This window comes from Pseudochaenichthys georgianus, chromosome 9 (assembly GCF_902827115.2).
Source record: "Pseudochaenichthys georgianus chromosome 9, fPseGeo1.2, whole genome shotgun sequence".
Classification (NCBI taxonomy): Eukaryota; Metazoa; Chordata; class Actinopteri; order Perciformes; family Channichthyidae; genus Pseudochaenichthys; species Pseudochaenichthys georgianus.
The window spans coordinates 21,714,568-21,736,843 of NC_047511.1; the positions used below are offsets into that span (position 1 = coordinate 21,714,568).

Genomic DNA, 22,276 nt, shown 5'->3' on the forward strand with positions numbered 1-22,276 from the left:
TGCCATTTACCATAACCAATGGGTTATAGGTTTTAATAGTACAATACACATACACTACACACAAGTGATTATGTTCTTCTCTAATTTGCAAAAGGATGGCTGCAGTGAAGTGCTGCTAAAAATACAAACGCCCCTGATGGCCCTTTTAAGTGTGGAGTTGTACAGGTTCTGGATCAGTTTGCAGTCATTGCATCCAACCATTATTTTAAGCGTAGAGAAGAAAACTGATTCAGGGCCAGCTTGATCCTCCCCCCGCGTGCTGGGCAACTCTGTTGACGCGTCACCATGGCAACAATGCCCCCTTGCCTTGGGATATCCTCGGCTGTTTTCCAACAGTTATTATCGAGCTCCTACGATTAACTTCAACCATGTCCAATGCAGTAGTACATAGTCTGGGTTTTAATTAAAAGACATAAGATGACGGATATTTTGTGCAGGTGGCTGAACGAGGAACTCAAACTGTCAAAAGCGATTGGTAAGTGTAAACAAAGTTATCGCTATCTAGCTAGCTACCTGCTAGCCTAATTAACTCTAACTTTAAATTTGAAAACTCTGACAGCGCCATTTTGGAAGCTAAACGTCGAATTAGAAAGACAGTTGATGACTTATCAACACAGTCAAGTGATATTGATTGGTAGGCTATGATGTCATTAGCAACGATAAAAAAGGACCAATAAAACATTTGGGGAAACCATGAAAACACATAATTACTTGCTAGGTAGTGAACATGTCATTTTAAACACTTTCGATAATTGAATGGTTTTTCAACATGTTTTCAGTTTGAAGCATAAAAGAATATCACATGTTGAAATGGTCACTGTTTGAGTCCATTAACGCAAGTTAACCTTCACAGAGCCAAAGACCTTTGCCAAGGATTTCTCCAGTGGCTACCTAATTGGGGAAGTTCTTCATAAATATCAGATGCAAAATGATTTCAGAATGTTTATGAAAAAAGAGTAAGTTGCCCTCTTTCTTCCTCTTGCTATCTATCATTTTATTTGTAATTGTTAATTCTCTATTCCACTTTTTGAGTGCACACTGCTGCTTCTGTAATGAAAGAATTTCCCAAATTGGGATCATTAAAGTATCTATCTATCTATCTATCTATTGTTTTTTTGTTGACAAACAAGCAGACGTTTACTTATTTTTCCAGCTCATTTAAAGTTTTCTCATAGTAATAATTAAATAATGAAAGTTATCTTATTTCATAGCACCCCCATCTCCAGAATGAATAATTTCACCCGCCTTGAGCCCACACTCAAGTTACTTGGGATCTCCTTCAACCTGAACACAGCTCAGGACCTGATGCAGGAGAAGCAGGGTGTTGCCACACGCCTCCTCTACCAGCTCTATGTCACCCTTGAAAAGAAGAAGAAAGGAGACATCAGTGGCACATTGATGGAAATCATGCAACCCACAGCCAAAGCAGGCTTGCACAAAAAGGAGCATGAAATCTACTCTGATGTAAGGGAGACTGTCAAGCTGTAACTGTAGTTTGTGCATTTGGTTTCGGGCCTATTTCTTATGGCAACAGCACATTTTATTTCTGTAAAACCATAATAGTGGTACTACTCTGTGGTCTGTCCTTTAGTCTTTCAATGATGTTTTAAAGTTTTTATTTACTTAATCTTATATCTACAAGAAGTAATCAATATCTACAAAAATATGTTACAATAAGCATATATTTTTCTTTTTCGACATAGCGACTGCATCAAGTGGTAAAGCGTGATGCAGATCAAAAGCTACAGAAAATTTCGCAGCACTATGAAGAGAAGTACCAGCCAATGGACGACAGGTTGGAGATGACCCGTCCCATCCAGCAACAGAGACCACTCGGAGTCCAGGATGAGAAGAGAATGAACAACAGTGAGAAGGTACTGGAAACCATTTAAAGTCAAATGCAGTATTGTAGTACATTTTTCCTGTATTCATTTTTTACCAGACTTCAAGGCCATCTTTAGTTATATCTTTATAAACTCTTCACATATTGTCCCGGCTGATACAACTAGAATTGAGCCACAGACGCTTGATGGATGCAAAGAAGGGTCATGCTAATGAGTGGAAACTGTTTATGTTGCAGTTGCTGGTGTCTCGTGAGAAGCAAAAACGCATCATTACTTGTAACCTGGCCGCTACTGTCCAGGTGCCCAAGCCACCTCCCTACACTTCACAGCTCAACCTTAAAAGAAGGCAACAACAGCATCAACGCCATGAACAAGAAGCGCAGGTGGGATTCAGATTAAAGAATGATGTGAAAATGTACCAACACAAAGAGGGAATTTCATTGATGGCTATAGAGAAGTATGCATAGAGTTTGTAGAAGCAGATGCTTGCAATGGACATTCAAAAATATCCTTCACACAATTTTAGCAATCCAGGCCCAACAACTCTGTGTTCGTCTTGTTCGCCATATGTTCCCAGTCACTGCTAATAGCTTGTTATTGCTTAACACTTGCTTTGTTTACAGAGGGGAGATTCATTCTAATTCAAATTCTCTGCCAAGTCTTTCTTTGGGATATTCCAGATTAAGAAGGAATTTCAACAGATGACCCTCTGTATACAATACTACCTCTAATGCAATTGTCATGCCATGAGTTCAACAAAAAATCCTTTAACTTTTCACAGCATACACAAAAAGTAAAGGAGTGACATGGGTCTGTTTGTCCTTCTGGTTTTTGCAATTGTCGTTCATTTTTGTCTGCAGACTGTCAAGACTGAAATAGCCCAGTTCGAGACAAGGAAGAAATTGCTTACTTATGCTGTTCCTTCCTCTTCAAGGTGAGACAATAGGGAACATTCCCTTCATTTGTTTTGTTTTTATGTGGTATTCTTTATTGATATGTTTGTATTGCTTTGGTTGTTTGGCAACCTGATAAAATCTTACATTGGGACAATGATTACAAGTGTGTATTGAACTTTTTCATTTCTAGTGGTCAGCCTGTCCCTAGAGATGTTGTTCCTGGTGGCAGCAGCCAGGGCTGTGAGCTCCCTGAAAGTGGAACTAAGCTGACCTTACAATCTAATAGCAAGTATATACAGAATATCCGACAGAGGCTTGAGGAAAGTGCTGGAGCTCGGGAAAAGAGAGAGAAAAGACGGGACAGATTCCTGGTGGAGCAGCTCAAGGCCCATGAAGCTCAAGAGGTGAAACTTCAAGTTGAAAATGTTTCAGATACATCTGATACAGGCTATGCTCTCACAGTGTGTTATTTGACATTCCTTAATTGATCAGCCACCTCTCCCTCACACTGCAGGATGCCCGGCGAGATGAGCAGCTGGTGAAGCGTCTGACACGTCAGACCCAGCAGGAGCACCGTTTGGCAACTCAGCTTCTGCAGATACGCATGCAGAAGGATGTGATACGGGAGAACCGCCTGTTCAGAGAGCAGCAGTACCAGCAGCGGAGGGAGAAGGACTTCCTGGAAGCTCTGGAGAGGGAGGCGGTGAGATAGGATGAATAACGAAGAAGAATAATTCTCTCTATTGTCATTTTGTATTAGGCTGTAATTGATAGTATGGGTGGTGTAATAGGAAGAGAAGAAAGGATGTATTTAAGTAGTTATCAACCAGGCTTTTGGTATTCTGACGAGAGAGAAAGACAGATAAATGGTAAAGTTAGACTATATAATTAATAAATAAAGGCAGATACTTGGATAAATGATTGGCAAAGGATGCAGCCATGGTCCAGCATGGTTTCAGTGTTAAATATTCAGTATGTTTTCGTAAAGTATGGTCCTGGTGTTATGTCTCAATTAGTCTCACAGCAGATTGTCAAGCTCATTTTAGATGATTTAGGAAGAAATATATATAATTGAATGTACATAAATGTTAAAGCTTTAATGTGGTATTATTGATGCTGTGTTTATTGACAAATTAGTAAACTGTATTAATCGTTACTTACAAAGATTTACATTTCTCCCTTTTTTCTGCAACCTCTAATATCAGACATGTACTGATGTCTGTTGCTTTGTGTCTCTTTAAGGAAACACAGTAAAACGTGTTGTTTGCACAATAAATGACCTATGTGACATCTTTCACTTTCCTTCTTTACTTACTGACTAACGGTGGTAACCAGCAGAACCATTTACATCCTGCCTTCTCCACTTATTTCATTTCTCTGACTGGGGTCTGGTATAGGCTTTGGCTCAGCAGGCTAAATTGGACCGTGCCGAAGATATCCTAAAGGAGCGTGAATTCTGTAAGAGGAATGCTGCTGAGCGAGCTCAGAGCAGATACAAGAAGCACTTTAAGAGCTGCAAGGACATTTTGGAGCAGATAGTGGACTTGACCACCAAGGTTGGAGAATACCGACAGCTCACTGAGAAGTATGTCACACAATTATTGTTATCAACTTCCATCTGCAATGATTGTAAAAGTAATTTAAGCCATCACATTTTAAGAGTTGAAATGACTGTTGTTTTAAATACATTTTCACTTAGTCTACTTCATTATTTGAGGTATTCATCAATGCTTGAACACATTTAACAGTACAGCAGTGAATAATCTAATTTGTTTTAATTGATCAGAATACAATTTTCTCTATTTTTAAATGAGTATACAAGATGACACAGTTGGTACAATGAACTATACCAACATAATGAAACATGGGCTAATGACTGACACCAAATAAAACAATTTAACAAAGTTCAGCTTGAATTAATTCAAGGCAGGAAATGGTCAAAAGAAAAATCACAAAATAAATGGATGAAGGGCATCGATAAAGCAAAACACAACAGATAAAAAAATAAATTATAGGGGCAAGGTTGTTTTTAACGAAATGTTTTGTGAGTCATAAACTTGTGAAAAGATCAACAACATGGGAACTGACCAGTGTAGTTAAATATAATCAGGAAGTGTTAACATCCTGTCTGAATCTTCTCACTATCAAATACATAATATCCAAATATATGCACTCCCTACACAACTATTCTTAACAATCATGTATAGATTTGTGCATTTCACTAGATTTTACATATATATCATATGAACTCTAAGATGAAACATTATTGAAATACAGTTGGGTTAAATCATTATTATGGCTCAATTGACACAACATTTTGATTCAATGTAAATAAATTTGGACATTAGTAGTTTAGCTTTGCCTTCTATAATTTGTTCTGCTGTCATGTCCAGTCAGATCCCAGAGAAGTCCATGAGAGAGTGGAAAGAACTGCTGTTCAATGGTCTGCCTCTCTATGAGCCGATACACTGCCAGCAGCCAGAGATTGAGTTCACTCCCCCACTAGATCCTGTAGAGCTTGAGAAGCAGGAGATACTGAACAACCAGGACTATGATGAATACACTGTGAGTTTATAAAGCAAGTGGAGGGAGTTTTCAGATCTTGCTTGTGTGTATTCCCACAAACGCTGAACTGAAGCGATTAACTGCTTCATCTGAGCGTGAAGATCCTCTTTGACTTGGCCACAATGTCACTTTTTCAGAACATGGTAGATGAGTGGGCATGGCCAGAGGAAGCAGGGGAAACCAAACCAACCCTGACCAACAACAACATTCTTGGACACGTTGTCCTACGACTGAGGAACATGGTTCATCAACCCATCACTAAACCCTCCTCACCCTCATTCCCTCACTTTACCTTTAAGGCCTGTGTCCTGGGAAAGCTTTGCTCTGGCAAGACCACCTGCCTGGCCAAGTTGGCTGAAGGTACACAGCCTGCGATCAGAACAAAGATGCAAGCATTAGCACAAACACAATTTCACACCACTTAATTACGTGTTTACTGGAGTGATAAACTGTAGTCAAAACATTTTTGGTATAAGAAAGTATGGTGTACTGAGCATGTGTGTTGTTTCCTGCTCTAGCCCATGGCATCAACATCCTATCAGCGGACACGCTCATTGAAGAGGCGCTGGATGCTAACCGAAATGGAGAACAGGTTTGTCAGATACAGTATAACAGGATGGTAACTTCACCAGTATTCAATTTTGTATTTATTCTTATCACATCATTAAGATTTAAAGGACTTTTCATGAGAATAATAATAATAATTTTCAGAAAATCTCAGTAGCTGTTAATGCTGGTGCCAAAATGTATAAACCTGTTAAAACCTCAATGATCTTAAACATTTGAACTTGAAACATCAGGTTCGGGTCACAGAAGAGCAGGAAGAGAAAGGCAATGAGCACTTGCTCACATCCTGCCCATCACTGGAGCCTGGTGGGTTACTGAAGCCAGCGTGATTTAATTGTATGCTACACTTTGATGTATATCATAGTGTTTTTTGCCTCCGATAAAAATGCACTGCATATGAAGCATTTCACTAATTAGTTTTTTTGATGTGATACTCATAATTAAATTGTTTTTCAGACCTTGAAACTGAAGAGACAAGTAGAAAGAGCACCTTAAGAGTGAGTGTTGTTTGTGATCTGCTGACAATAATGTAACCTGTATACAATTTATACCGCTAACCAACTTTCAACCATTATCCTTGATGATACAAAATTATGAATTTTTATTGAGTGTAATCATTTGAGAATATTGAGTAAAATACATCATTTTCTTCAGATTAAATGTGGACCTATCTGGAATGAAATGTATTTAACTAATTCCTGTTCACATGTTTCTTGAACAGCTGTCTACCCGGGCCATGCAGGGAGCGGCTGCAGACAAAGAGCTGAGGGAAGGCAACCCCATCCCTTATGATCTGGTAGTGGACATCATAGTAGAGGCTATCAGGTAAACTCATTAACTGTATTGATGTTAAACACAGAACATGTGATTTAGTCAACTGTATACTAATTTGACCATATTCAATTAATTTGACAGTCAATAGTCCAGAGAAATGTCAAGGATACAGTCCTACTTTTACAAACAGTTTGAATAAAATGTATAATAAACAAACCCCCATGATCACTCTCCTGACAGTGACATATTGTTGGTGTCCTTAATAGGCAGGTTCCAGCTCAGTCAGGATGGATCCTGGATGGCTTTCCATTGGACATCACCCAGGCCTTCCTGCTAGAGAGAGCCCTGGGTGGGTGTGTAGATGAAGGGAATTGTGTTGTGAACAGCAGGACAGACCTTGCTGCTGATCCTAACCCACCCGAACCTCCAACACCCCCACCTCCTGTACTGGACCTGGCTCTGCTGCTGGACATCCCTGAGGAGTGTGTGATCAGACGAGCTTTCAGTCATACAGGTATGTTACACTGGTGGGAGTTTGATATATTGTATAGTATATATAGTGAGTCTGTGCTGTCCTGTTTTTCACTCTCACTCTGTGGCTGCTTTAACTCCTGAATTTCCCCACGGCGAATAATAAAAGTCTGGCTGTGTGCTCCCATAAAGTAACTGTTAGATGGTGCGTGTATGAATACATTCACGAATAACCAGTTCAATATAAATATATGTTTTTGTGTTTCTCTTAACCCCCCCCCCCCCAACCTGGTGCAGATCAAGATAGTGCCTGTCCCAAAGACAAGACCTTGTATCTGGCACAGATTCCTCACAGGTACAAACTTAAATGAATACAATACTGCCACTGATTTACTGTCTGTCTGTCTGTCTGTCTGTCTGTCTGTCTGTCTGTCTGTCTGTCTAATGTATAACATCTTCCCCTTCCCTTTAAGAATTGCAGGTTTTGAAGACACCTGGCCCAAACTAGAGGATTGGTTTGGTGAAAAGCAAAGCATTCTGGTCCGTATTGATGCAGATGTGGACGAAGATGAGCTTTACAAAAGGATGGAGTCTGTCCTGCAGCAAGCTTGGATGAAAACACAGGAAGGTAACATGTTTTCATTTTAGTATTATTTGAAATGTATGTAGACTCAGAATACTTTTCTTCTTTATTACATAACATAATGAAAAAATACAAGTATTGTGTTTTATCAGACACTGATGACGAAAGAAACACAATATTTACTCACAACCTTCCGATATATTCCCTCACCATCTCTGGCTACTTCTCCCGTTGAAGATGTAATGTTGGACAGTGAGAAAGCTCCTGACTGCCCCTCTTCAGCTGAACTTCCACCTGTAGGCCAACCTCAGGACGTTTCACACGAAGCCCCCGATCCCACAGAGTCCAAAACCAACTTAAGTGAGGAAAAAGCACAAATGTCTAAAGTCCCTTTCCAAAACAAGCTTTAACTCTCCAAGATGTGATCAGTAGTCGTACATTGTGTTTTCTGACCATCGTAAAACAAGATTCTTCATCTTTATTATTATGATGATTTAATTACTTTTCTTCTGACTTCTCAATAGGGCACTCTAGGAAGGCATTCATGTCCTCAGTGATCAATGAAGCCTCTCAGGGGGTCCCAGTAAACCCACCTGAGTCTCCCTGCCCAGGTTATTCCAGCTGGGAATATGTGGATGAACCCCTTCCTCCAGTAGGATACACTTTTATTAGTATTTGTTTGTTTGGCTTATCAGAGTTGGAGGTGAACTTCCTCTCTAATCAGTTGTGGTACCCTACCTGTGTTGCCTTGCATAGTTTGTTTTAATTATTTGAAGATACAGTACATGTAAAGTGTCCTCTTCTTCCGTAAAATCTGTTGCATAACACTATATACTGTTTTGTTTGATTGCCCTCTATCCTCCCATGCCCCCTGCTATGTTCATCTTTTCCCTCCCCCTCTCTATTATTAGGAAGTCCCAGGGTTCATGTGCCCCCATTGGGACACAGTGTGTGATTCCTATGTGAAAAACGTAAAGACAGTAATGCAGCAGATCCGCTCGCAAAGCAGTGTTATTAACCATCACCTATTCAACATCAGGTATACTGCCGGGCCTTTGTAGTAGTGTGGACAAGGTTTCTTTTAGAACAATCAGTTCAAACAAACTCATAACAAAGCATTTTCACAATGCATGTCTTTTCTCCCTTTTTATATTTGATATCCATCGCTGAAGTTACATTATTGGCTTTTAAATGTCAGTACATTCTTACAACTGTGTATCTGATAACATGAAAAGCAACACATTGATGCCTTGTAAATAAAAAACAGTGTGGGTTGTTATACATCTTTGCTACAATGGTTATAATCCATTACAAAAATGCAGTATGTAAGTTCAGTATTTTGAAAACACTTATTTTCAGGTTAATTTTGTAAAATGTAAGACCTAAAAGAATTGTCTCTGATATATGTTTACATGTATTAATATCTAATTCCATGGTTCCCTGTAGAGAGGACTACAAGCATTACCTGGGACGTCCTGACTTAAGGCAGGAGCTGGTGTCTCATTGGCAAAAGGACTTCAACAGCATACCTGACGATATGAGGAAAGACGAGGATACCAAAGCAGAGCTGCATCTGAGGCTGGATGTGAGAACTATTTCTAATACATTACAGTTATTCTTGATTTGATCATGAAAATGGTATAAAACCTGCTTAAAACTGAAAATATAAAACTTGTGTTCAGGAACTGCGTGAACGTCTTTGGGACATTAGTGACAAGTGTAAGGAGGAGGACGAGCAAGAGAAGGCCGCTGTCATGGGGGATGGCTGGTTGGAGGAACACACGGTCGTCCTCATCAACTATCACTCTAAACTCATGCAGGTGCATCCTCATTTTCATCTTCTAACTATTTGACTTTTTTAAATGTTGTTGTTTATAAACTCATATAATGGATTATGTTTTTTGTTCTATACCTGTTGCACTGCTTGTTTTCAGTCCTTTTCTAATGATGTGTGCAGTAGGAATATTCAATGAATCTTTTGTGTGACCGTAACCTTGGATACACTGTGCTGTGTAGGTAGAGTCAGACCGTCTCCAGGATACACTCTGTATTCTAAGAGTCTACTATTTGAGCATGTGCAGAGAGGTGCTGCCTGAGCTACCCTCCAGGTTGGCTTGTATCCCCCTTCTTGACTTCCCAGAAGTGAAGGATCAGGACGAGAGGCAAGAAATACACCATTCATAACAACCTAAATATGTCAAAAACCTACAAAACTGTAAATAGTAAATGATTAGAAATAACTGCAGTCAGTGAAAGATCTATTTGCTCAGTACTGAGCAACTGTGCAGTCAGATAGAATAAGAGTACAATTCAAATGTAAGGATGATGCACAATCGCACACAGCATTAACTTTACGTTTACTGCAAACTGGTTTAGAAGACATTATGGATGTTATCATTTTCTCACAGCCCAAATCCTTCCCCGCGCAAACACATGCACACATAAGAAATGTCCTCCTCTTCTCCCATTTCTTTCCTACTCTGCAGTCCTGACTCCAAGGAGAAAATCCAGGATCAGACAGAACCTGGCAAGGTCAGGGCATCCCTCAGTCATCCTGAATATAACTTTCATCATTTTAGTCTTCCTCAAAATCACAAAGACTACAATATATATTATTCCAGCTATCTTTGTAATGTTTCAAGCTGTACCATATTTTAAGACAGTTTATGGTTGACATTTTAGTTTTGTCTTTCTTAAATACATTTGAAAGAAAATATTCTTCAAAATAATTAAAAACACTCAGTGATGATTAATTAATGATGATTAATGAACGATAAGAGAAACTGACTGTTTTCATTGTTACCTCTAGCTTCCCCAAGATAAACTGACCTCTGACTACACGGAGGCACTCAGAGGCATCAGCAAATTGGTAATTCTTGTTTGTGACAGTTTGCATAAGTAAATAAGGGGGTATATATACAGTCATATTTATTTTAATTCCCGACGTGTATGGGTTATACATGTGTGTAGGTATCAGCAGAAGCCCACCAGGGGGAGATGAAAGGGAAGAAGGGGAAACCACAAGAGAAGGAGAAGGCACAGCAGGCCTCTGCAGATGCAAACAAAAACGCAAAAGGGATGAAAGGTATGTCATTTGTAGAGTATTAAGGAAGCCGTGGAGAAGTGCCCTCTAACATGTTGTTTATGAAAAAGTAGGTATTTTTCATCCTTATTTTATCCAAGTTTTGTTCCTCCAGGTCCACCAACCCCCCACCTTGAACCCAGCCCTGCACCAGCTGATACTTATGAAGATGTCAAACTGAAAATACATAAAGAATATGCTGCCACACTGGCTCAAGAGGGTATGCGCTGCAGTTTCAGTAGTTTCTCTCACAATAACAATATATTTAATCTTCATATATGTCCTGAGACCCAGAAAGAAAAAGGTTTCAAATTTCCTTTTTTTTTTATCACACAAGTCTTTAGGGTGGTAGCTATAAACATAATGGCTAACAAAAACAAAAAATATATATTTTTATTTTTGTTTTATTGTGTCCTTTGTAGAGGACATCAGGGGCCTATACTACGAACCTGGTTCAACCTAACCTGGATATGTTTGAGTTAGCCGGTTGGCCTAATCCAAAACATACGCGCTCTCGCTAAACTGTCCTACGACGCTGGTTATCAAGTGGATCGCTCAAGCCAGCCGTGTCCTATCTAGTTGGGTGCGCGTTCACATGAAAGGGGTGGTATTTGGAGCATTCGACCAATCACAAACATGGAGAAGCGCACTGACAGCGCAGCGTCATACTTCCTGAATGAAAAGTGAACTTTAATACTAGTCAAAAATGAAGAAGTTAAACTTTAAACATCCATGACTTAAACACTTTATCCAGGATAAAAGCCACATAGCTGCACCTGCAAGGTGAATACAGCTGGTAAAAGAAAAAGTGTTTGAATGCGTACATTAACAGGTTTATGATATCACTGCCCCGTCTAAAACACGATCTGACTTCAATTACATTTGTCTCGAGTGTTTCGTCAACTTATGTGTTGCTTAAAATAATACTTCTGCATACAGTATGTGACACTGTGAGTGTTGCACGGCCAGATACGGCTCAGCTGACTCAGATAAGGAGAGATATGATACATTATGAAGTGATATGCCGCGGACTGTACTTAATGTACTCTGATCCGGTTACTTATGTTGTGGCCGATATTTAAATAAGCTTTCTTAACGCTAATGTTATAATAGTCAGATTGCTCTGAAGATGGAGGTGATATTCTATTAATGTTCACGTTCACACAGTCGGTGATTTTTGCCGGCCGTCTTTCCTGCGACGGCAGTTTTTCTGTATTTCCTTTCTCCTGTAATATGACTTGATCGCTTTAAACTCCGCACACTGAGCTCTGATTGGTCAGCAGGCGGTGCTTTCACTGAATTGAGCTCTTAGCCTGCAACCTAACCTGGTCCCGACCAGGTTAGCTGCTTAGCATATATTACCATGGAGATCTAGCCTGCTAAAAAGAGAACCAGCTTCGTAGGACCGGAAAGCCGGAGTTTCCCCTGAATTTAGCCGGCTAAGCGAAAATCCTGCTTCGCAGTATACCCCCCTGGTCCCGACCAGGTTAGCTGCTTAGCATATATTACCATGGAGATCTAGCTTGCTAAAAAGAGAACCAGCTTCGGATGACCGGAAAGCCGGAGTTGTCCCTGAATTTAGCCGGCTAAGCGAAAATCCTGCTTCGCAGTATACCCCCCCGGTGTTAGTTTTGCGAAGCATAGTATACAAACAACATTAACATACAAGTACATTTAGACAACGTTAGAGCACAAAAACTCAATGCAACACATATTGAGCCCTCATTTGTAGTACTCCATCCTTTTTTGAAATGCAGAGATACATCTGACACTTGAGGCACTTGGTGTATGTTTTCCCACTGCATCGGTCTGCCATGAACCCTACAGAAACCTACGTGTTTTTGCTCCATTTGTGTTGTGTAAAATGGGGGAAATAAAAAATTAGCAAATCCCCAATGTCCTCCTCAGAGGACATTCATAAAAACATTTAGTTGTAGGTCAAATAATTATTACACTGCTCTGAAACTCACTAAACTTACTATAATTAATTAAAATCTTGAACTCACAACACTGGTAATTACAAAATTACTAACTTACCATTTCTATTTCTATAAATAGTGCTGGTGTTGATGGACGCCATTTTGAAATACAATGAAATTATATTTTTCAAAGCCACACCCCCACATATGTCACATGTCTGAAAAGCCCAGGATGTCCTCTGTGGAGTACAATTGGACTTAATGCTGTGGCATGTATAACCTCATAGTTATGGACCAAAACCAAATGTCCTCCATAGAAGACAAAAATGAATGGGTGGGTCTCAGGGGGATATACATGTTTTTAATGTTCTAAGTGGCTGTAAGAACTGTATACTATGATATATATATATACATGCAGGTGAGTCTCTTGTGTATCCATGTGTGTACTTTTGTGCTTACTGTAAACATACATGTATGTGTGTACAAAATCATTATACTTATGTAGTTGTGTTCCTCTGTTTGTCTTGCTGTATGCATGTGTGTGTTTTCTAGAGAATGCAGCAAAAATGCGCATTGCGCTGGTAAAAGGTCACGGTCTGAGGATAGTGAACTCCCTGCAGAGCAGAGCAGAGGAGACTTTAACCAACATGGAGAAGTGGTTCGAAGCCCACTATCTTCCAGCCATGAAAAGGTATGGTACAGTTCAGTGTGGGTCAATGTATGGTATTGTGTGTGTGGGCTACATGTGCATGAAGAGATATTTGAATGTGAATAAAGCAGCAATAATGTAACACTGCACTGCTCTCCCTGTTTATCTTTTTCTGATTAGTGTTATAAATGCTGTCTTTATTTTGTCTCCATGTCATAATGCTATAAAGTCAATGTGCTCGTATGTTAGACCCATAATTGAATTGTATGAGTAGTGAGTTACTGTCTCGTTATTGTATTAAATAAATACAAAAATACATAATTCTTGTGAAACATTAGATTTCTGTCCCCAAACGTCCTGTTTGATGTTGCATGTGTCTCTTTTCTCTAGTATTGATCAACTCTCCGAAGTGATCCGCCATCACATTGAGGCTGGTGATAAGTTGAAATTTGAACTGGTGTTGGTATGTAATGAATTTTTAAAGCTTGTTTACTTTTTTGTAAGATATTTGAAAATTCTTCCCATATCTTAATTGGGGAGCTCACTGGTTGAAGGGAAGTTCGAGGATAACACTTCAATTGTTTTCCCAGCATGTGACATTTGAGTCTGACAGTGAACCACAATCTCTTCTAACTCTTCTATATTCTTTTTTCCAGGAATGTACTGACTTCTACCTCAATAGAGACTGCCTCATGGTGGCTAGCCCGGCCCCCCCCTCCCCGCCCAGCTCCTCTGGAGAAACCCACAGGGTCCACCCCAACAATCACCCAGCTACAGTCCCTCCACCAACAGCTATGCAACGTTGCTCCATCAGGTTAATACAGAGCTGACAGGATGTAATGTTATGGTATAAGTCCTGCCATTTGACACCCATCCTTTCCCTTCCTTTCTAACATTTAGGCCTCATATCCAGTTCTGAGTTCTACAGTTTGCTCAGGGATCTCATAGTTGACAAAAACACCTTGCCTGAGCCCTGGATTAAACAGAATGAAACACAGGTACTCTTCAATTATTCCAGACACTCAAAAACACAAGAGCACAAATGATTTATTATATTATATTTCTCACAGCATCAAATTCTAATTCTAATAATCCCTCTGCTGACTACAACCTAGTGTAGAGAAAGTAGAGCAAGACAAAATCACTCCTTCACCACACCGTCCTGTTACAATAAAAGAACCATCACATTGCTTACAGGAGAGTTGTCCTTTTCTCTCCTCCCCTTAGATGATGGAGATTGTGTCTCTGCTAACAGATGAATATGAGCTGATAGACTGGCGTAAGTTTCTGCTCAGTGCTGCCCTCCCTTGGCCATTCCCCTCCCTGTCACAGCTGCTGACTGTGCTCCAACGCTTCAAGGCAGCAGATCGTGGAAACACAGGCTATATAAACGAGGAGCAGTACCTACAGGTCTCTACACACACACACACACACACACACACACACACACACACACACACACACACACACACACACACACACACACACACACACACACACACACACACACACACACACACACACACACACACACCACACACACACACACACACACACACACACACACACACACACACACACACACACACACACACACACACACACACACACACACACACAACACTATAAACTGTATACTTTATATATTTTTGGTGACAACTGAAGCATCATTAAAAATAAAAATAAATGTTGAAGTTACTCGTCCTTTCTCACCAGACCGAGCTGTGGTTTTCCAGTGAGAGTGTCCTGCCCGTCCCAGAAGACCCCTCAGAGCCTCTACCTTATGACCGTCTGGCTAATCTACGCAAGGTAACATCCTGCTAAGTCTGACAATTTCACTCCAAACCAATGTAAATATTCATGAAATGGGAAATTCAAGTGGTCATGGCACACAAAAAACGTAAAAGTAAAAGGACCATCTTCCTTCTTAGTTTTTTTTCCAGTTGTTTGCGGACCACTCTTTCTCTCCATCTCGACTGGATTATTTAAGCATGCTGCAGTACTTTGCAGCTTTGTGTGTGTGTGTGTGTGTGTGTGTGTGTGTGTGTGTGTGTGTGTGTGTGTGTGTGTGCAACACGTTCTCACTCCCAACCCGTCACATATTGACGGACGGTCAGGGCCCCTCCCCGTCGCTATATTACGTACAGGGTACCCCTTGCCCGTCAGGCTTCTACGGGCAGGGCGTCCCATAGACCTTCATAATGCCTATTTTAAGGTTCATTTGGCCATTAAAATGCGTTTTGATGTCATTTTATGCGAGTAATGAGTTTTTATTTCTGATTATTTGTGCAGTACATGTACATGATGTTTAGTTTGCTAGTTATGACGAAGATTACTTCATGAATGCTAACGTTTTTTTGGTGGAAATGTGTTTTTTCACAGCAAAGTCACCCTCTGTACTTATTGGGAGAATCTAAAGGCAAAAACATCCCAAATATTAATTTAGGTCTTTATTGTAGACCTTTAGTGTTGCCGTCTGTGAGGAAAATACATGGGGCTCAGAGCCTCGTATTTTTAAAATCTTTTTTTCCTTCTAATTTGTTATTCTTTTCAAAATAACACACTGTTATTTACTCACCAATAACACACAATTATCCTTGCTTTTATTTATTGGTTTAATTCCATAATCTCGGTCTTTTTTGGCGTTCGTCAGGAACTGAATTTCAAAATAAAAATAACCGGAAACAGACGTAGGCCTATAAGGAACATTTCGAGCATCATTGCGATTGTCAAAAATGTTGAGTTAAGGATGGCCGAAGACACTACACTACCCATAATCCCCAGCTATCGTTTAGGACTACAGTCCCCGTGATTACTCTTCAAGGTCTGGGATTGGATGTTGGAGTGGCAGTGCGCCAAGGTTACGCCGAGCGTCAAACAGCTGTTTGAAATGGAACGAAACCACGCCAGACTATCCAAAACTGGAATCGAACGCCCCCCCAGAACTACACACTACACTATTGTGTTTCGCAAAATGTTCTATGGGACGTCTCTACTGAACGTTTTCGTTTTTCCCACAATTAGAAGTTGCCAGTAAACACATTGGTGTTATCAAATGTAAAACATATAATTAATAAATGGGTGAAAATCGCTGTCCATAATGCGCAGCATCAATATATAGCATTAATATATACCCACATGACAGCTCATTGATACTTTGTAATTCTACTCCACTACAATTCAGAGGTTAACTTGGTATTTTTACTCCACTACACTTATTTGAGTTACTTTGCAGATTCTGATTAATGATGTGAAATATAAACAACCCTTAAATCAGACTTTAGTTACACCTGAGTACAATTCAGGGAAGGTGATTGTCAAGTGCCAACAATCAGGAGAGATATTTGATAGTTGGTGCTTGAGAAGACTAAACATTAGGGGTGTAACGGTACACGTACCCGTACCGAAATTATTCGGTACGGGCCCTTCGGTTCGGTACACGTGTGTACCGAAGTGTACCGAACGCATATAACTTTAAACGTAAAAAATTGAGAACGTGAACAACTTTTTGGAAGTAATCTCAGGTGCTGCGTCGCAGCATTCAGAGTAATTTGCACCCATTGTGATCAACGCGTCATAGAGCGAGCAAGTCATTTCATTGGACGAGCTGGTCAGAGGGATGCGTTCAAATGTAGTCAGTAATTTGAGGAACTGTCGAAATGGCGAACGCAGATAAAGTTGAGCTCGAAAATCCTCCAGCATCATTGAAGTCTCCGGTTTGGGAACATTTTGGTTTCGCAGTTACGTACAAGGATGACGGACAAAGACAGGTGGACCGAACCAAAGCTGTTTGTCGGCATTGTTCAACTAACATTGGTTACGCGGCTGGCAATACATCAAACTTGCACACTCATTTGAAAAGGCATCACCCGAACGTGAATATCACCGGTACCAAGAGACTGAAGTGCAAACCCAACTCCCACTAGCATTTAAGCCTCCACCACTCGAAAAACTTCAGACCGAGCCAAAGCTATTACAAACGGCAAATATCCTTATGTTGCCATGTTAGCAAAGCGCTACCTGGCTGTATCTGCTACCTCTGTCCCTAGCGAGAGGGTGTGTTCTCCACAGCAGGAGACATTGTTAGTGCCAGCAGATCTGCCCTTTCGGAAAGCAATGTGGACAAGTACATCTTTCTTTAAACAACATGAAAATACAATGACAAGCAAGTCCTAATGTCAAACTGGCTGCTTAGGTACTAGTACAGTACAGTTCAAATACAGATAATTTCAGTTCATCGAAAAGCTGCACCTTAATGTTCATTTGATTATATTTTATATTTATTTGAGTGAATATTCATAGTTTAATAATAATTAAAAACCCTAAACTAATAGTTTATGTTTTGTGAGTACTAGTACAGTAAAGTTCAAATACAGATTATTTCAGTTTATCGAAATGCTGCACCTTAATGTTTATTTTATTATATTTTGTATTTATTTGAGTGAATACATTATTCACAGTTTAATAATAATTTAAAAAAAAAAATGTTATGTTTTGTGATAATTTTTTCTGCTGTACCGAAAACGTACCGAACCGAACCGTGACCTAAAAACCGAGGTACGTACCGAACCGAAATGTTTGTGAACCGTTACACCCCTACTAAACATGTATCTGCAATTGACATTAATGGAAACGAGTAATAAAGTATATTAATTACTCGTTATTCTCTACTAATAGTTAATTAAAGACTATATATTATGGCTATTTTGCACATCCCTTTCAAGATTTCAAGATTTTAAAGGTTTATTGACATATCATATACACAACTACGGTGTAGTTATGCAATGAATGAAAAACTTGGGTCACAGGTTCCTCAACAGTGCATTACAAGACATCTATCAATATGTGTGTACCTCCACCATTAAACTGTCATATTCTGCACATTTCTTATTCTATCTACATACATAAGAGTATAATCCATATGTATAATATCAGTTAAAATAAGTGCTTCAACATAGTTAACATTGCAGGAAAGCAATATATTAGACGTTAAGTACTTTGTCAGGCTTAATATTTATCTGTAGATAGATACCCCCAAAGTTTTTTTCTTATTTGAAAGAAGACCTTAATCTGTTATTTAATGTTTAAATAAAGGTTAATTCGTTTTTCGGTTTTGCACCTCCTCCTATTAATATCTGTGTACATCCTGCACTAAACTGTTTTATTGTAGAGATCACTTATAGTATCTTCTTGATTTTTTATATTCTATATTTCTATCACAGACCTTCTACTTTCCCCCTATGAAAGTATATGTACTCTTAATATTTTTTTAATCAAATATAACACATGAAAACAATAATTCAATAACGTGCTTTAACCACTAGGCGGTGCACACAAGGTACACACAGCCATAATAACTTTGTATTATTAGTGTAGGACACTTGTGTACAACATCTGAAGATGTGTAGTTTTATTCATGCCTTCACATCATTTTACAGCATATTGCTATACTATTTACATTCAAAATTCAATCCAATTCAAATCAGTAATATCTTTAAAAATTACAAGTCCTTTTATATCAGCTGTGCACCGTTATGGTGTAAATATAACCTATCTATGAATTATATCAAATGTAAAAGTCCACCGAATTAGTGTTGATACTGCAAGGAGACGTATTGTGTGAAGAGAAATTGAAGATGTTTTTTAATTGTTGATATATTTATGATCCACGTCAAGTATTCAGTTTCGGCGGCATTTCTTCAGTTTTTCCAAAGGTTTTTTCATCAGGGCTCTATAAATAAAGAACTACGGCAGATCTGTAATATTTAATGCAGCCGAACCGTGTATTACAATGCCGTTATGTGATGACTTTCAAAGAGAAAAGCAAGAGCACTCGGAATTAAGTATTATTTTATTTTTTTTAAATGTTTTCCGTATTTCATATAATATAAACACCAAATCCCAGCATGCATTGCGGCTAAAACATCCAATCAGCGTAGCTGAGGATCTTGGGTAATCGCTCGAAATGCCTAGGTCTGTTTCCGGTTATTTTTATTTTGAAATTCAGTTCCTGACGAACGCCAAAAAAGCCCGAGATTATGGAATTAAACCAATAAATAAAAGCAAGGATAATTGTGTGTTATTGGTGAGTAAATAACAGTGTGTTATTTTGAAAAGAATAACAAATTAGAAGGAAAAAAAGATTTTAAAAATACGAGGCTCTGAGCCCCATGTATTTTCCTCACAGACGGCAACACTAAAGGTCTAAAATAAAGACCTAAATGAATATTTGGGATGTTCTTGCCTTTAGATTCTCCCAATAAGTCCAAGTACAGAGGGTGACTTACACATTTCCACCAAAAAAACGTTAGCAACCATGTGTACACATTCATGAAGTAATCTTCGTCATAACTAGCAAACTAAACATCATGTCCATGTACTGCACAAATAATCAGAAATAAAAACTCATTACTTAAAATGACATCAAAACGCATTTTAATGGCCAAATGAACCTTAAAATAGGCATTTTCCACCGAGAATAACACGAAGGTCGGCCATCGTTGTTGATCACGTGGTCTATGAAGGTCTATGGGACGCCCTGCCCGTAGAAGCCTGACGGTCAAGGGGTCCGCTGTCCGCAATGAAGGTCTATGGGACGCCCTGCCCGTAGAAGCCTGACGGGCAAGGGGTACCCTGTACGTAATATAGCGACGGGGAGGGGCCCTGATCGTCCGTCAATATGTGACGGGTTGGGAGTGAGAACGTGTTGCACACACACACACACACACACACACACACACACACACACACACACACACACACACACACACACACACACACACACACACACACACACACACACACACACACACACACACACACACACACACACACACACACACACACACACACACACACACACACACACACACACACACACACACACACACACACACACAACACTATAAACTGTATACTTTATATATTTTTGGTGACAACTGAAGCATCATTAAAAATAAAAATAAATGTTGAAGTTACTCGTCCTTTCTCACCAGACCGAGCTGTGGTTTTCCAGTGAGAGTGTCCTGCCCGTCCCAGAAGACCCCTCAGAGCCTCTACCTTATGACCGTCTGGCTAACCTACGCAAGGTAACATCCTGCTAAGTCTGACAATTTCACTCCAAACCAATGTAAATATTCATGAAATGGGAAATTCAAGTGGTCATGGCACACAAAAAACGTAAAAGTAAAAGGACCATCTTCCTTCTTAGTTTTTTTTCCAGTTGTTTGCGGACCACTCTTTCTCTCCATCTCGACTGGATTATTTAAGCATGCTGCAGTACTTTGCAGCCGACCCTAACCCCAGACAGGGCTTCATCAGAGCGCTCAGTGTCGTGCTAGGACAACATCTCAAGCACTCCTCCCAGGGACATCTTGTCAAGGTGAGATAACGAAAGCACAAACATGCTCGAATGAAAGGAAAAATCATTGCACATTGTTATTTCCTGTCACAGGTGTCTTCAGGTGATCCAATATTATATAAGAAACCCTTTATTATTATTTTCAGTTATGCCAACAAGATTTGTTTTTATACATGCATCAGATATTTTTGTGGTTGGTGATTTGTTTTGGAAAGAAACAAGTGAGTGTTTTCAGTACAGACTATTGCACTTGAATTCAACAGTGTTACTTCAGTATGCTTTATACACACAGTCGATGCCCAGTATAGAAGAGGCTACAGAGTTGGATGAAGACTACAGAGAAGCAGAGTGTGCGTTAGCATCAAGCAGTCTGCTGGGGGAACAGGAAGTGTCCATCCCTGCTCTCCTCGCTGTCATCTCCCATAAAGTCACCAAAATAAAAGACGTCATCCACCTTCCTCCAGACTGCCTGAGTCAAGAGGAGCACACTGAGGTATAACAGTTCAAACTGGGCTTTAAAGGAAATGCACAAATTAGTAGTTTAATTCAATAAGGAATACAATTGTCGACTTAATGTACTAAAATATGAAAGGCTTCATTTTCAATTCAGCAGAATGTATTTATCCCTCAGGAAGATTAAGTATTCTATTTTGCTTTCTACTGTTCACCATCAATGTTTCGAAACAATTTTAAAATATAAAGGGGACAGTCCACACCTTATATAACATAATTCACTTAAAATAAATGACACTAAACCTTTTTCAATGAAAGCAATATACTTGAGCTGTTAATAGATGTAATTGAATGATTCTGGGTTATATGTACTCTGTAATCTTTTGAGGAATTGTTCTCTGATTAGAATTATTAACCATATTAGTAAAAGGAAATTCTTCCCTAATGGTTCTTCTCTTCTCTGCTTGCCCTTAGCAACTGGCACATATATTCAGAGCGCTGGGCTACATGCCTGAAAACTGTATCCCCTTCTCCGTTCTCTCTCTGCACCCTTTCATCCAGGATTTGATGGAGACCTCAACACACTTTCAGCTTGTAGTAAGTCTGGACACACATCTATTTGTGATTAGTTCTCCTAAAACAATCTTTGGTAGTTTGGAATCCACAAATAGCACACTGCTTGCTGCTGTGACCACTGTCCTCACTGTCCTCACTGTCCTCACTGTCCTCACTGTCCTCCCTGTCCTCACTGTCCACCATCATGTGCATCAAACCTCCTTCCAATTCACCTTTTGTTGTCATTTCTTCCTCACTTTTAACCTTTTTGTTTACCAAAACTATCTCTTAATCCCCTCTCTCTTCCTTTCTATTTGTCCCTCAGAACATTCATAGAGTGCTACTGGCTCATCGAGATGAAGGAGAGGCTAACAGCTCAACAGTTTCCTAAAGGATGACACACATATGTTCTGCTCCACATTGAAAATGCTTTGGCCACGTGTGAAGTATTCTCGTTACAGTTACCTTTGACATCTTCGATGATATCTGTGGTTTATTTCATTTTTGAATAAATATATTTACAACCGTAACTTGCATGTAGAAATGTCTGTAACAAAC

The 22,276-nt window shown here is 39.5% G+C and overlaps 1 protein-coding gene across 1 annotated transcript; it reads left to right on the plus strand.

Annotated features, from left to right (window-relative positions):
* The first annotated feature begins 272 nt into the window (after nt 1-272).
* Nucleotides 273-22,248, plus strand: spef2 (sperm flagellar 2). The gene is given in 40 exon segments (XM_034091517.1): nt 273-475; nt 854-956; nt 1,212-1,464; nt 1,704-1,874; nt 2,081-2,227; nt 2,705-2,778; nt 2,931-3,144; nt 3,255-3,443; nt 4,138-4,325; nt 5,134-5,305; nt 5,443-5,665; nt 5,824-5,897; nt 6,106-6,178; nt 6,329-6,369; nt 6,594-6,697; nt 6,913-7,160; nt 7,415-7,472; nt 7,591-7,745; nt 7,938-8,060; nt 8,225-8,352; nt 8,612-8,739; nt 9,147-9,285; nt 9,383-9,520; nt 9,717-9,862; nt 10,187-10,232; nt 10,510-10,569; nt 10,671-10,785; nt 10,898-11,002; nt 13,254-13,392; nt 13,741-13,813; nt 14,007-14,060; nt 14,062-14,164; nt 14,251-14,348; nt 14,578-14,760; nt 15,067-15,159; nt 20,346-20,438; nt 20,561-20,731; nt 21,003-21,203; nt 21,638-21,760; nt 22,044-22,248. Coding segments are annotated over 40 exon segments (5,070 nt in total). The 5' UTR covers nt 273-417; the 3' UTR covers nt 22,110-22,248.
* The last annotated feature ends 28 nt before the right edge of the window (nt 22,249-22,276 follow it).